This window comes from Kryptolebias marmoratus, linkage group LG19 (assembly GCF_001649575.2).
Source record: "Kryptolebias marmoratus isolate JLee-2015 linkage group LG19, ASM164957v2, whole genome shotgun sequence".
Lineage (NCBI taxonomy): Eukaryota > Metazoa > Chordata > Actinopteri > Cyprinodontiformes > Rivulidae > Kryptolebias > Kryptolebias marmoratus.
Genome location: NC_051448.1, coordinates 1,986,633 through 2,001,814, shown reverse-complemented (window position 1 = coordinate 2,001,814; position 15,182 = coordinate 1,986,633). Strand labels below are relative to the sequence as shown.

Genomic DNA, 15,182 nt, shown 5'->3' with positions numbered 1-15,182 from the left:
CTTAATGTGCCGCCCTATGCCCCTATATATATTTATATTCCTAAATTACCCCTAAACAGTGCATTTATTACAGAACATTTTTATTGTTTAACAGCAAATGTAACAGGTCGTTTTAATACATATTTTTGTAGCTATCAGGACATGAATACTGGACTAACACTTTCGCTGCAGTAACTTATCTTACAGCTCCCCCTTCTGGACAAAAACATCTTTACAGGCAAAAAACATCTTTACAGGTAAGTAATTTCCTAAAAGGGGTGTAAAAACGTTCAGTTTTATAAATATAAAATATTAAATTCCATTGAAGAATGGAACATAGATGCAATTGTTCAAAGATTTCTTGTCACCAAAGCAAAGTGAAACTGCTGAGTTCTTTCTGCAATAAAAAGCTTGAACTATTTCTAACTAAAAGAAGTGTACGGTTAGTTAATTGTAGCGTAGAGGTTGCTGGGATCAGTGGACGGTCCAACTTTGACAGCGCTGTAGGTCACTGCAGCATCAGACCGCCGAACCTGCAGGGAGACGATGCAACGAGTCCAGAAACATAACTGCAGCATTAAAAACCACATTAACACAATTTAATCATCACTATACTTTGTTCTTTTATAATCAAAATTTGAGCGTGTACCTGATTGTTGCTCTGCCCAGTGTGGACGATGGAGGCGTATGCGATGCCAACCTCAGGATCTTCCTACAGCGAAGAAAACTTAACGACTGTTCAACAATTTATAGATACGATGACTTATTTCAGGATTTTTTACTGTTCTGTTCAGCTCTTTATCAGATCAAATCTCAGTGCTGCTAGTTCTGACTTCTTTCAGGATGTTGACAGAATTAAATGTTACTAAAATTTGATTTGTGTGTAAAATGTGTTTTTCCTACAAGCTTGAATTACTGTCTGTTCTGCATGAACTTACTGTGTGTCGAGTTGTTTCCGGACCAGACAGAGTCACTGAGGATTCGTTTCTCTGGAAGAGAAATAAAAGTACAGTTTATTTAGAAAATGTCAGGTTCCAGGTTGGCTGTTTTTCAGTCATGATGATGCAAATCTGTTGTTAAATTATGACGTTTCTAAATATTCTGATCGCTTATTTAGCCAAATTTCCACAATTTTAATTTTGCTTTGAAAATGTTGAAAACAGCTGTTATAGTCTTTTGTCCCTTCCAACTCTTTTGGAAATAATCTACCATAAACACTGGTTTGATTAGTTAAGTTGTAACTTTTTATGTATAAGTATGTTTAAAAACTTCACCGTGTTTTCCTCCTTCCGTGTTTTCTTCCTCCCTTTAAAGACAAAAGACAATATTATTTTTACATCCACAGTAATATTTCTACCCAATCTGCTTGTTCAGTTTAACAAAGTCTCAGCTTGATGATCTTACCTTTATTTTTCCTCCATCCTACAAGAAGCACGACGACTAAGATGGCCGCCAGACCAACAGCCACAGTCACGTACACCCACCACAAACCTGAAGTAAGAACAAATTAATGTTCAGGTTTACTTTTCTGATTAACATTGAAGAGAAGAAAACTGAAAAAACACATCATCCATCCATCCATCCATCCATCCATCCAGTAACAGGTCCAGGACAGGAACCCCAAACTTCTCTCTCCCCAGCAGCTCTCTCAGCCTCTCCTGGAGGATCCCACAGTGTCTCCAGGACAAAGAGGATACATATAATTCCTCCAGTAAATTCTGGGTCCTCCGCCCAGGAGGCGTCCTAATCAGATGTCTGAACCACCTCGGTTGACTCCTGAGGAGGAGGAGGAGCAGCGGCTCTACTCTGAGATGATGGAGCTCCTCCTCACCAGGTTTGAGGCCGGCCGCCCTCCGGAGGAAGCTGGTTTCAGCTCCTGTTCCGTCATGATTCAAACCTGCTGACACAGGTGATGGTCGGAGATGGAGGAGTAAATCAGGAGCTTCACTTCTGGCCGGAGCAGAGTCCTCCAAGCAGCAGACAGTCCACCTCCTGCTCCACTGTCACTCTTCAACAAGACTCCCAGATACCTGAATGCTGCCTGAAGCAAAGACTGACCCGTCCAGAGAGAATATTCCACCTTTTTCATTTTTACCAGTAAAAATAATACATGATTTAACTTTAGGAAGTCTCGGATTTAACTCCAAAGATGAGGAAAAGAAACAAAAGGATTTACTGAGACTTACCAGATGATTTTGCTGTGACCTCAATGTTTTCAGAGGTTTTGTGTTCTTTTCCTATTTAAAACAATATTTTTAACATTAAATCACTATCTGATCAAGATAAAATCATTTTTAACAGCAGATATTCTCACCCAAGGTTTGAGACCTGATGGTGAACTGCTGCTTTGATTTCCCCACTTCACACTTCAGTGACGTATACCTCGATTGATAAATAAAATGAGTGACTGAAAACCTCACGTTGGCAGAAAGATGTGACTCTTCTGTCTTCAGCTCAGTGTTGTCTTCATCAATTTCTTGACCATTAAGAAGCCATTTCACTTCTTGGCTGACTGCAGGCGTATAGGTCGAAACAGAACATGTGAACGTCACCTTTTCAGCTTCCTCGTGTTCAGTAACTGTTTGAGGAGAACAAAGACAAAAAGTTACATAATGGTCGTCTTACAAGCCCAGTTTTGAAAGAGTTGGGACGTTGCGTAAAATGTAAATAAAAAAAACAGAAAGAAAACGTGAAAATCTTACAAACCCAGATTTTATTCTCAATGAAGCAGTAAGCATGTTTGTTAAATCAAAAACATTTTACCATTTTTAAGGGAAAAAGGGTCATTTTGAATTTATTGGCAGCAGCACATCTTAAAGTAGTTCCAGATGTTTCCCTCATTAGTCTGTAAACATCTGGACCTGAGGTTGTCCCATTCTGTCTGTTCAACAGTCCTGGATGGGAGCAGATGTTCTAAAACCTGGACTAATGCACCCCCATACCATCAGAGAGGCAGGCTTTGATAACAGGCGGATCTGTGGTTTCCAAAAATAATTTCAGATTTTGAAAAATTTCTAAAATGCTCTTTTTATCCTCACTCCTCTGACTGACCTGCTGATAATTAACCTCATTAGTCAGAAAATGTTCCTCCAGATGTTTTACAGCCTTTTGTTGCCCCTGGCTCAACTCTTTGAGATGTGGTGCTGCCAAACAAGTATTATTCATTTTTAAATTACCTTATATTTCTCTAAAAAACAAAAAAATAAACAGTACAAATGCTTAGTTTAAACATTTGATATATTTACTGTTTTATTGTGAATAAAATGAGGGTTTATGAGATTTGCAAATCAATGCATTTAGTTTTTTTTACACCGTCTGAACTTGTATGCTGTGTTGTTTGGAAGAAAGCTCAGAATATTTACACTTACTTTTAACGACAGACAGATCCACCTCGTTCTGTTCTTGCTTTTGTCCCGGATAATTGAACTGCTGGCAGAAATAACGACCAACATCTTCTGCTGCGACTCTTTGGATCATCAGAGAGCAGTTTGATCCTAAACCCATCCTGTCTGATTTAGCTGCAGGAGTCTGAAAACTCTGAATCCTCCCGAGTTTAACCAGGTCTGTCGCTGCCACAGGGTAACGGCTGAAGGACCAGGTGGTTCGGTTACACTTTACCTGATCTGCCACATTTTCACAGGACAACGCGACTCCGTCTCCTTCTCTGACAAAGACAGAGTGTTGTTTTGTTGCTGAGAAAGAGAAAGAAAAGATAAGGGTTAAAACAAAAACACACAGTGACAAAGCAGGAAGTGTGAGGATCTTATTAAATACATCTCCTGAGTAAATTCAGCAGAATAAAACCGAACAGCAGTTAAATTCTTCCCTACCTGTAGATCTGAGCACCAGAATCAGAAATAAGAATCTCAGAAGTCTGAATTCAACCATTGTGTTTCTGTTTTCTGGGTCTGAACTGGGAGAAACTTCCTTGAAAGCAGAACAAAGTTGCAGTAAAAAGAATGAAGTTCCTTTTTGTGACTGGAGTTTTCCTGTTTTGTCATTTGCGGTTGCTTCATACAGCAGCGTGTCATTTCCTCCTCCGCTACACGTTTAACATCCATCTGAAGTCATTTCACTTATTCAAAGAGTACAAACGGACTTATTCTTGAGCTTAAACCGCTTTCAGAAACTTTATTTCTCATTAGATATAACATTTATTCTCCCTTGTGACTCTGTATAGAAGTGAATGAAAGAGAAAGTAGGAGACAAACTCAAAAACTTTGTTGCTATTTAACAATATTTCCCAACATTTCCAGTTATTGTTTATATTTGACTTAATCTGTACAAGTAATAAAAGCTTTTTGAGTTTAAAGAAAAACACATCTATCATGATTGTTGTTAAAGTAATCCAAAAAAAAAAAAAACACCCAGAGAGAAAAACTGACAAAGAGAAACTAAAATTAAATTAAAACCATTTGGTTGATTTGAATTTACTGTTCAGCACTTTAGTCCAACTTGAATTGATTTTAATGAGTTTCATAGATAAAATTGTCATTTCCTAAACATAAAAGTGGAGCACAGTCACCAGACATTTAATTCATCTTAATTAAAAGGATGTTTGTGATACTGGAAGTTGTTTCCTTGATGAAGTTTTTGTTTTTTTGTTTCCTTGGCTCCAATAATCCTTCTCCTCCACACCTGCCTCTAATAACGGACTTTGAAAGTGTTTGTGTTTTTTCTGAAGATTATAAAATATAAAAGTGTCAGATACGTGTAGAGGAAGGAGGAGGATTCGGACCTTAATGCAGGCAGACACCAGAGGAACTCAAAATAAAAACTAATTTATGAAAAACAACACAAACTTACAGACTGCAGGGTTCACAGGGAGAGAAACACAATGAAATCCAGACTGCGTGTCTGCAACAATGAACCAGGGTGTATGTGATGAAGATGAGCAGCTTTTAAAGGCAGAAGGTGATTGGTTAGTGGACACAGGTGATTACAAACTGGGGACAGGTGTGGACAGGTGTACAGACAAGGACAGAGAGGACACAGGGAGCAGGGAAAGAATAAAACACTTAAAACTACAGAAACAAGAGTAAATAAAACTCAAGACACAAGAAGCTGATTTAAAACTAAACAACCAGGAATAAAACAGAACTACAGAAACACGAAAAAAACATCAACCTAAATACAAAACACTCAAATCCTGACCCAGAGTCACTTAGATGCTGTAAACAGACACAAATATATTAAATTATTTATTTAACTTAGTAAAAACCAATGCATCAACCCGGGCTCATCACATTTTCTCTACAGTCTGACCTTTGACCTGTCTCCTGACCCACAGAGGCAACATTAGGGAGTTTGGTCCCGTTTGGAGTTCTGCAGCTCGGACAGAAACGGGTCACAGGAAGCTGGACTTTTTACCTTTAATCATCGGTGCAGATTGATCCGCTTTGTGTGATGTTTGTTTCAGTTTTTACATTAATGTGTATCTGTGAATATTTAACTTTTATTTGTTCCAGTTCGGGTTATTATGTGTCCTTTTTGTGTGAATGAGCAATACAACTGTTATGTAAGCCGGGGTTACAGGAGGGAAATATTTCCAGGCAGTTTCTTACAACACTGATTCTTAGAAGTCTTAAAACTTTAAGTCTTAAAAGCTTTATAATAAAGATAAGCCAGACAGTCGTGACGCCCTGATAAGTTACAGAGTCAGCAAAAAGAGTTACAGCTCTGAGAAATGACAAATAAATTCTGGTCAGATCTCTGAACAACACGGTTCTGTTTCTTTTTCTTTTTCTTTATTTTTATTACTGAAAATGGTTAAAATAAATGTCAGCACGGCCGAGTCGAGGCTCTTAAGGGTCACTTTCTAATCCTGCAGATCTTCACATTCAGCAAAAACAGGGTGAAAAAAAATAATTTGCATTTGAATTTATAAAATAAATGCAATAACTACAATCTGAAGGTTTAGATAAAGTACAGTTATGACTGAAAACAACAGCAATAAATGAGATAAAACATCCCACATCTGACAATTTCAGGGAAGAAAATTGTGAATAACTTTAATATTTTTAGCAGCTGGTTTAAATCTTCAAGCTGAAGTCAATTAATATGTTTTTTTATTAATTTTCCAGTGTGACCTCTGCACTAGTGCAGTGAGTTTTCACATGTTAAAAATGCATAGAGACCAACTTTGACACAGAACAAAGTTCCAGCGTTTAAAGCAATGATTCACTACCTTTTATAGACTAACCTTCCTGCTGTTTGTTTAAGAAAACTGGGCTGTGATTCATCTTCTGCCAGTGGAACCACTTTGACTCGGTGCAGAGAACTCGTTCTGGACCCAGTTTGTGTAAAATCATGGTGGTTTTAGACGGTTTGCTTCAGTCCTTCTGCTCAGCCTCCCTGTTGGTGGCTCTGGTTGTCCTGCTGACATATTTCCTGTTCTCCTCCAGCTTCAGCTCCAAGAATCCCAGCAAGGAGCCACCGGGACCACGAGGGCTCCCGGTGCTCGGGAACCTCCTGCAGATCGACCTGAAGAGGCCTCACCACACGTTCCAGGAGGTGAGAAACCTCCTGAAGGAGCTTCTTCACGCAAAATCCTTTCATTCTCCTGTTTCCATCGTTGACTTTACTCTGATGTACTCATCAGGTTCATCAAATTTAGAAAAAACTCAAAGTAATTTAGTAAATCATCTTTGAACTTATTCTTTTTATGCATTCTAAATGTTCCCAGGAAATTAGAAATTTGTTTTCAGCATCTTTTAAGCTTTTAGGAACTGATACTGTTTAATGTGATTTAAAAACAAAACATTATTTAAAATAAAACCACAGCAACAGAAATCCTTGTTCTAAAGGATTTTAACTTCTTCAACAGAGAAACTTCATTTCCTCAGGAAACACAGAGCGAATGCTGAGGACGTTTGTTAAAGAATTAATAATAAACCACAGCTAAAAGCTACATTCACCAAAACAGCAACTAAATGTTTAAATTAGCCTAGCTAAAAGCTAAACTAGCAAAACAGTAGCTACAAGCTAAAAACATAAATTAGCAGAACTAAGACTTTAACAGGTAAAAAGAGCACAAGTTTACAAAAACAGTGCAAAATGTTTTAGAGATCTAAATGTATTTATATGGATAACATGTTGGTAAATAAAGTTAAATTATTCAAAAAGTATAAAAATTACAAATATTAAAAGTCACGTCACTTTATTCCCAGCCGAGCTGAACGTTTTGATACATGAATGGGTTTAATAACAGGAAGTAGGTTGAGTTAAAAAACCTGTGTTTGGTCTTTAAGTTTGTATTTTTAACCAAGTATCCTCCATCATAAATAACCAGTTTTATTAAAACCTAATTATACACATTAAATGTTGTGTGTTTGGCCTTTTCACAGTATAACTGATAAACATCATGTGAGCCATAGAATCCAGTTTTCTGTAAGTTTAAACAGGTTTATTTTGCATCTTTTTCACTAATAATGTCCTGTTTCCAGAGATTGATGGGATAATTACTTTAAACGTCCACAAGGGGGCGTTAGAGGACAGATAAATAGACACAGTCATGTTTAGGTTAATGCTTTTCTCCTCTGAGGAAATAAAACAGCTGGAAGTTTATCTGGAAATCAGAACACACGTTTTAACAACCAGTTAAAGGTTTTTTCTTTAATTATTTCTTTCTTAGCCTCGTTTTTATTTTACTTCATGGAGAAAGTTGTTCTTTCTGCTGCTCCCTTCTTCAGGGCTCACCACAGAGAGCAAACTCACATAAAAGATTTGGTAATTGTTTTAAACCGGATGCCCTTTCTGGATTCGAACCGGCAACCTCAGGATTACAGGACGGCAGCACAGAGATTTCTTTTCTTCTTATCAAACTGATAAAAAGTTCATGTTAGTGTGATTTTGTGCCGAATGGACCAGAAGGTTGTTGTGTTTCTCTCTGACAGTCAGCAGAATTAAGTCTAAAGTTTAATAATTTAATTCCTAACTTCATCTCAGTGTCTAAACTTAACCAGGAAATTATATTTTCTCTTCCTAACCAGTCACTGTGACTCATAAAGTAAAACCAAAACCAAAGGAAGTAAAGAAATAGCTGCTTTGTGTTTCTTTTTAGTTCTCCTGTTGATGAACTTCTGGATTATTTAAATCAACTCTATAAACGTTTTTGTTTTTTTTTAGCAATTAATGAATATATCACATAATTAGACCTGTAATAATCTTCAGTCACTATTTACCAGCTAACAGTATTTTACCTTATATAATCACTGTAGTTTTACTGTTTTATTGTTGTTTGTTCAAACTATTTTACATGATTTATTCCATGCAAACACCCGAGGGAAGGCTTGGATGCTCTGCTTCGTTACTGAAAAAGGTTTTAACTCCGGCTGATAATTTATTGATCCTGACCCAACAGTCCGGCCAAAATATACTTTTACAGTGTAGTTTCTCTGAACGTTATAAAGAAATGAACTCATTTCTGATTCAAACTGATCAAATTTACTGCATCTCCAGAAGGCAATGTGTAGAAAAAGGAGCAGAGCTCTGAGATGATCCAATAAATTTATGATGATGATTTTTATTTCAGACAGATATTGCACCAACAAAAAACACAACAACAACAAAGACTTTCATATTTCTAAATGTAAAAACAGTACCTCAGTGTGAACTATACTTACTCAAATAGATATAAATCAGGGGAGTCAAACCCAGCGATGCAAGGGGGCTGAAATTAAACATTTGGTCCGAGCCAAGGGCCAATCACAACCAATATTTATTAAAAATTACATAAATTAATTGGTTTTAGATGTATTATGTCAAATCATTCATATAGAAATATCAATGACCTTTTCCCAGTTACAGATTATACAGAATTTAGAGCAAACAGACTTTAATGAACACAGACAAATAGATCAAACTTCAAAAAGCTCATCATTAGCAGTCATTTCTTACGCCTCACTCAGCTTTTAAATGAAGTTTTTAACATTAAAACAGATTTTTAACAAAAACCTGATCATACAGAAATTAAAACTATATATTGTTGGCTTCTAAGTCACTGTCAGAGAAAACTTCAGTTTTTTTAAGAAAATTAAGAATCAGAGACTCGATCTGAACCAGACTGGAGGGCCGGATAAAATGTTACAGAGGGCCGGATCTGGCCCGCGGGCCTTGAGTTTGACACGTGTGATATAAATACACCACTTTTTTGGTGAATATGAGTCTGATGAAGTTTAACTTATTTAATCATCCCTTTCCCTCCATTAATTCATAACATAAATAGTCTTCCAGTTCCCTTTCCATGTGAAACACAAAACATGATGTTGGTCTTTTGTTGTCAGCTGTCTAAGAAATATGGATCAGTCTTCACCGTCTACCTCGGACCCAAGAAAGTGGTGGTTCTGACAGGATACAAGACGGTGAAGGAGGCGCTCGTTCAGTACGACGAGGAGTTTGGAGATCGAGATAGCCTTCCAATTCTGAGAGAGTTTAACAAAGGCCACGGTAAGGCAGGAGAACAGCTACTCTGGTTCTGCTTTCACATTTTAAATAAAAGCCAACGTCTTGTTTTATTTTATATTTCAGGGATTCTATGGTCAAATGGCGACTCGTGGAGAGAAATGCGCCGTTTCACTTTGACCAACCTCAGAGATTTTGGGATGGGGAGGAAAGTTTGTGAGGACAAGATCATCGAGGAATGTCAGCGCCTCACTGAGGTTTTTAAGAACTTCAACGGTACAACCAACACGTTTCAGTGCATTCAGTCGATTTTTATGATGCCATTTATTCTGTTTACGTCACGACACCAGCACGGGAACATAAAAACTAATATTCAGTGTTGCAGTTTCCTATAACCTGTAACCAGTTCTTCTTATCTAACACCAACCATGCATCAGTTCAAACTTTAAATATAACTTATTACAGCAGCAAACTGTGAAGAAAAAAGAAAACTGTTGTGTAAAACTGTTAACTGTTGTTTTCTGAGTTTTGAGATTAAAGTTGAAAAAGTGTTTCAAAGGTTTGACTTTATTTATGGCTTGAAATTTGTTTTTAATTTTAATCTTGACATTTTGACTTGAAGCTTGAAACTCAAAAACAAAAAGATCTTTCTTCTTATTAACCTTAAAACGCCGTCGTAGACTTAAAGTAAAGACGTAAGTAAGACGTGTTATCCGGATAACGCCGCCACTGATCTGCTGCCAGTTGTGCGATGTGACTTTTAGGACCTTTTCTTGCACTTTAAAACAATTATGTTACATTTAGCAATGAAAATACGAACAACATTTCTGAGCAAATTGTTGTAAATTGCCAATTTAAAAAGGAGAAACAGAAACAGAGCTCATTTGGACTTTAAATGCAAAACATTGTGGAAACAACTGAAACTAATACAAGTTCAGGCATCAGTTTTTTTTATTAATTGTCTTTTCTTACCTGAATTAAAATGATTGAAACTTCACGTTAAATCTGTTTTCTCTGCCCCAGGAAAACCTTTTGAAACGATGCAGCCGATAAACTACGCTGTGTCCAACATCATCTGCTCCATGGTGTACGGCAGCAGGTTTGAATACAGCGATCCAGAGTTTACGTCCATGGTGGACCGGACGAACAGAAACATCCAGTTAACCGGCTCTGCGTCCATCCAGGTCCGACTCGTCAGCTCTGGATTCACTGCGACTCGTTGAAACTTTAATCATTTACATTCAGACTTTCCCCTCTCTCTAATATCTGAAAGGTTTACAACATGTTCCCGTGGCTCTTCAAATGGCTGCCAACAAGGAAGGAGATTAACGAAACCTTTGAGATGAATAGGAATCAGAACTTCAGCCTCTTCCATCAGCTGAGAGAGACGCTGAACCCAGAGATGTGCCGAGGGGTCGTGGATGCTTTCATGGTCCGCAGGCAGAACCTGGAGGTTCGTCTTCTTGTTTAACAGGTTGATCAGCTCGGTTTGAATCAGTTCCCCTCCTGGTCACAAACGTTTCTCCCGTTTAGTCTGTTCTGTTTCTGAGACGATCCGGAGTTTTAGGCAAAAAGCATTTTCTGTTGTAGTTGAGTGAATGCTGAGTCAGCTCATTTAGGAGATGGATGCTCTGACTTTTAGGTTTTATAACTTTATTTACAAATATTTTCTGCTCAGAAATCTCTTCAGGTCCTTCCAAACCACTGAATCAGTCGGTCAGTGACTCGTTCAGCAGTCACAGAGAGACTCGATCATTCGTTGCTCACCTGAACCTGAGCTGCTGCTTTTCCCACACGGCTAACGGAGCACTTAGTGGCACCGACTATTGTCTATCGTCCTCTAAATGCAACATTAGCTCAATAATTATTATTTGTTTAAATATAAAACTGGTCCTCCCCATCATGTCTGGCTCCAGGTGGGTTCCCAGATCTCTTTATTCTGGGCGAGGTCACATCAGATGTATCCTGCAGTTTTTAATAGATCAAAGTCTTTTCATTTACTTTTCTTTATTTTTAAAGGTTAGTCTTGTTGAGACACAAATGTCTCATTTGCAAGAGAATCCTGTTCTGCACAAATAAAACAACAAAACAATTTAAAAAACTGTTTAAAACAGTTTAAAATAAATACAACCGTATCAAAATCTTAAAATATTAGCCTGACCTCTCAGATATAAGGTCAGTTTGTCATGGTGGACCCTACCTGGGGCAAACAAAGCCTCCTTCACCACATTAAAGGGATAGTCTGGTCATTTTTGAAGGTTAACAGTTAGTACCTTATTAGCTGAGGCGTCTGTCGTAGAGTCTGACTCAGAGTAAAAGTTTATTATTTTACAGAATGAAACGTTAAAAACAACCAGAGAGGATGTTAATCTGAAACTAACTGTGTTCAGTTTTGGTTGGTTTTCATCCATATTTTAAAGAATCAGTAATTTATTAAAATTGATCAAAGATAACCACCAGAAATGATGGATCTTGTTCTTTGTTCTTCATCAGTTTCTGCCTCAGACACTGATATCCCTTATCGTTTAACTGAAACGTTGGTCTCTCTGCAGAAATCTGGAGTTAAAAACAATCACTTCCATGATGATAACCTGTTTATGACCGTCACAAACCTGTTTGTTGCTGGCACTGAAACAACTTCCACCACGCTGCGATGGGGTCTTCTTCTCATGGCCAAGTATCCGAACATCCAAGGTGAGCAGCCGGACTTCAACCCGTCTCTGCTGGAAGAAGACCGTGATCCAGAGTGTGTTCATGGAATAAAGCACAGCCGTTGAATAGGTTTCAAATTAAAATCTCTTCCTGTTTCATCAACAAGACCAGGTCCAGGAGGAGCTGAGGAGGGTCATCGGAGATCGCCAGGTGCAGGTTTCTGACAGGAAGAACATGCCTTTCACCGACGCCGTCATCCACGAGACGCAAAGACTGGGCAACATCGTCCCCGCTGCGCTGCCCCACAAAACCAGCAAAGACTTCAGCTTCCATGGATACTTCATTAAGAAGGTGAGACGGAAGGACAGCCGAAGCTGACTCGTTAAATAAATAAGAATTAATTATTTTTGGACATTCTTCAAAAAAACATTAAAAAAACAGGACATTCTGAACTGCCTTGATTTTGTTAAACAAACAAGTAAAAGATTAACTTTAGGGAAAAGGGCGCTGGATTTTCTTTTTTTCATCCTGGAGTGTTGTGAAAAAATAGCCTTTTATAAAAATTTAATTAATGTGGCCTTATGTTACCAAAAAATGGCACAATTTCTTAATTTTCTTAATTCAGTCGGCTGAACAGACTAAGGACAGAATAAAACAGACTCAGAGCTTCGTGCTTTAAATGTTGGCATAAAAATGATGATCTTTGACTCGTTACATAAGGAACCCGATGTTCCTGGTTAATTATAAATAAATCCAGTTAATTGCTAACAAAGTTCTGTTTTTTTAGAGAAGAACTGCAGCCGTATAAAAACATTTATTTAAACAGGAAAGTAAAGATTAAAAAAAAATCAAAAAGCCTTGCAGAGAAATGTATCTCTGTCTCACATTTTACAAGATAAACCAACATTTCAAGAAGTTTGTTTCTCTGTCCAATCTTTCAACATGTATTTAAAAAACATTTCCATTAAGCCTCTGTTTCTGTGTGAAACTTATTTCTTTTGTCTGATTTATTATCTAACTTTTTCATTTTTTCACAATAATAAAGCCTTCAGAGTTTTTTTTCACCCTAAAAAGTCAAGTTTGTGTGTTAAAAAGATTAAAACTTGCTATAATTTACCAGATAAATGGTATTTTCAGTTTCTTTGTTTGGTGTTTTTGCAGGATACCACAGTTTATCCTCTCCTGACTTCTGTCCTGAACGATCCCGCTGAGTGGGAGAAACCACACACCTTCCATCCGGCTCACTTTCTGGACAAAGATGGGAATTTTGTGAAGCGAGACGCCTTCATGCCATTTTCTGCAGGTTAGTGTGAGTTCAGCCATCTCTGCCGAAGCTGCATTAAGAGATTAACTGAAGTTTCCTGCAGGTCGCAGGATTTGTCTCGGAGAGAGTCTGGCCAGGATGGAGCTCTTCATCTTCTTCACCACCCTCCTGCAGCACTTCACGTTCACTCCAGCTCCTGGAATTTCTCGGGATGAATTGGATCTGACTCCGGTTGGGACCTTCACCCTCAACCCTTCGCCTCACAAACTGTGTGCCGTTTCTCGCATGTGAGAGAGAGGAGGTGTCCTTTAAAGCACCGCGTGGAACAGAGAGATTTAAATTTAGTTCAGTCCAATACAATATAGCTGAACTGTAGAAAAAATACTCACAATATTGTTCAGAATTATCAATAAATTAGTGAATCAACTCATGTGTCAGTCTCACTTGTTTTTGCATAAATGAAACCTAAAAATGTTTCAGGCAAATCGTGCTCAACACCAGTTTGAGAGAGACGAAGGCAAACTGCAGAGCAGCAAACCGCCTCAAGGTAAAACAGAAACGCAAAGAGACAAAGTCAGGAACAGACTGAGGCAAAAGAGCAAACAGGCAGCAGCATTAGATCAGATACAGGGGTAGCAGAGGTTATACCGGTAAAACCAGTTAACAGTAAACCAGCTTCACAGATCCTGTGTGATGCATAACACAGCATGTTTAAACTAGTTTTGGGACTAAAAAGAGTTGCATTTAGCTGATAAATGTCCTGATCAGGAGCTTCCTCTGGAGATTTAGAAGCTACAGGGATCTATGTTGTATCAGGTGGCAGAGACGAACATGTTAAAAAGATAGATTTGTCATTTCTGAAGTGATGTTCTGTCTCATAGTTAAGAACAGTTAGTACCTGACACAGAACACAGAGTGCAGAGAAAAGATTAATAACTAGAGAAGTTGCATTTCCTGCGAAAATGCAGTGTGAATGCTTTTTTTGCTGAATGATTTTGCTGAAAGCGGCTGAAGATATGCTGAACAGCCGAAGTTTAATGAAGATGCAAAAAGTGGAACAGAAGCTGATTTGTAGAAGATTTGCATAAGGTAGAAGAACAAAAGCTGAAAGAGGCAGAAATTAGTTTAAAAAGCTGAAATTAGTTGAAAGAAGCTCAAAATGAGAATAAAAAAGCCAAAATCAGCTGACAGAAGCAGAAACAACAAAAAGAAAAAAGCTGAAATGAGCCTGAAAAAAAATTGCCATCTTTAAGCCCAAAGAGCTATGAGGGTTGGCCTGCTTACTGTACACGGATCCAGAGATAAAGCCTTCTTTACCATGTGACCTTGACATTTGACATTGAAATCCATAGGGCCAACCCCTGACCCATGAGGGTTCTAGGTGTGAAGTTTGACCTTCCTACGGTACATGGTTGCCAAGTTATAGCACATGGGCTCCTATGACCTTGACCTTTGACCTTGTGACCTTGAACTCCAAAAGGCTGTTCATTAACCCATGGGAGGTTCACCTGTAAAGTTTGACCTTCCTACTGTATACGGTTGCAGTATTAAAGCCTTCTTTCCCATGTGACCTTCACCTTTGACCTTTGACCTTGAAATCCCTAGGGCCGACCCCTGACCCATGGGGGTTCTAGCTGTGAAGTTTGACCTTCCTACGGTGCACGGTTGCGGAGTTAGAGCACATAGGCTCCTATGACCTTGACCTTTGACCTTGTGACCTTGAACTCCAACAGGCTATTCCTTGACCCATGGGAGGTCCACCTGTGAAGTTTGACCTTCCTACTGTATACGGTTGCAGAATTAGAGCCTTCTTTCCCATGTGACCTTGACCTTTGACCTTTGACCTTGAAATCCCTAGGGCTGATCCCTGACCCATGGGGGTTCT

General features: G+C 38.3%; 2 protein-coding genes across 4 annotated transcripts; one reads left to right on the top strand and one right to left on the bottom strand.

The window, feature by feature from the left end:
* Positions 1-63: 63 nt before the first annotated feature.
* Positions 64-4,841, bottom strand: LOC108242538. 2 transcript variants are annotated; one of them, XM_017427415.3, is made up of 10 exons: positions 4,786-4,841; positions 3,810-3,906; positions 3,348-3,671; positions 2,294-2,557; positions 2,166-2,216; positions 1,384-1,470; positions 1,254-1,285; positions 918-968; positions 629-691; positions 64-512 (listed from the first exon to the last, which is right to left on the bottom strand). In XM_017427415.3, exons 2-10 carry the CDS (start codon positions 3,865-3,867, stop codon positions 423-425), a joined length of 1,020 nt encoding a protein of 339 aa, XP_017282904.1. In that variant the 5' UTR covers positions 3,868-3,906; positions 4,786-4,841; the 3' UTR covers positions 64-422. The 2 variants fall into 2 exon arrangements, with proteins under 2 accessions (XP_017282904.1, XP_024864152.1); XM_025008384.1 differs by lacking the exon at positions 64-512 and having other exon boundaries at positions 629-706.
* A 1,377-nt stretch (positions 4,842-6,218) lies between these two features.
* On the top strand, positions 6,219-13,723 carry LOC108242505 (cytochrome P450 2K1). Of its 2 annotated transcripts, XM_017427375.3 has the most exons (9): positions 6,220-6,492; positions 9,264-9,426; positions 9,508-9,657; positions 10,405-10,565; positions 10,655-10,834; positions 11,934-12,075; positions 12,200-12,384; positions 13,195-13,336; positions 13,401-13,723. In XM_017427375.3, exons 1-9 carry the CDS (start codon positions 6,289-6,291, stop codon positions 13,586-13,588), a joined length of 1,515 nt encoding a protein of 504 aa, XP_017282864.1. In that variant the 5' UTR covers positions 6,220-6,288; the 3' UTR covers positions 13,589-13,723. The 2 variants fall into 2 exon arrangements, with proteins under 2 accessions (XP_037837509.1, XP_017282864.1); XM_037981581.1 differs by having other exon boundaries at positions 6,219-6,492; positions 9,264-9,657.
* Positions 13,724-15,182: the final 1,459 nt, after the last annotated feature.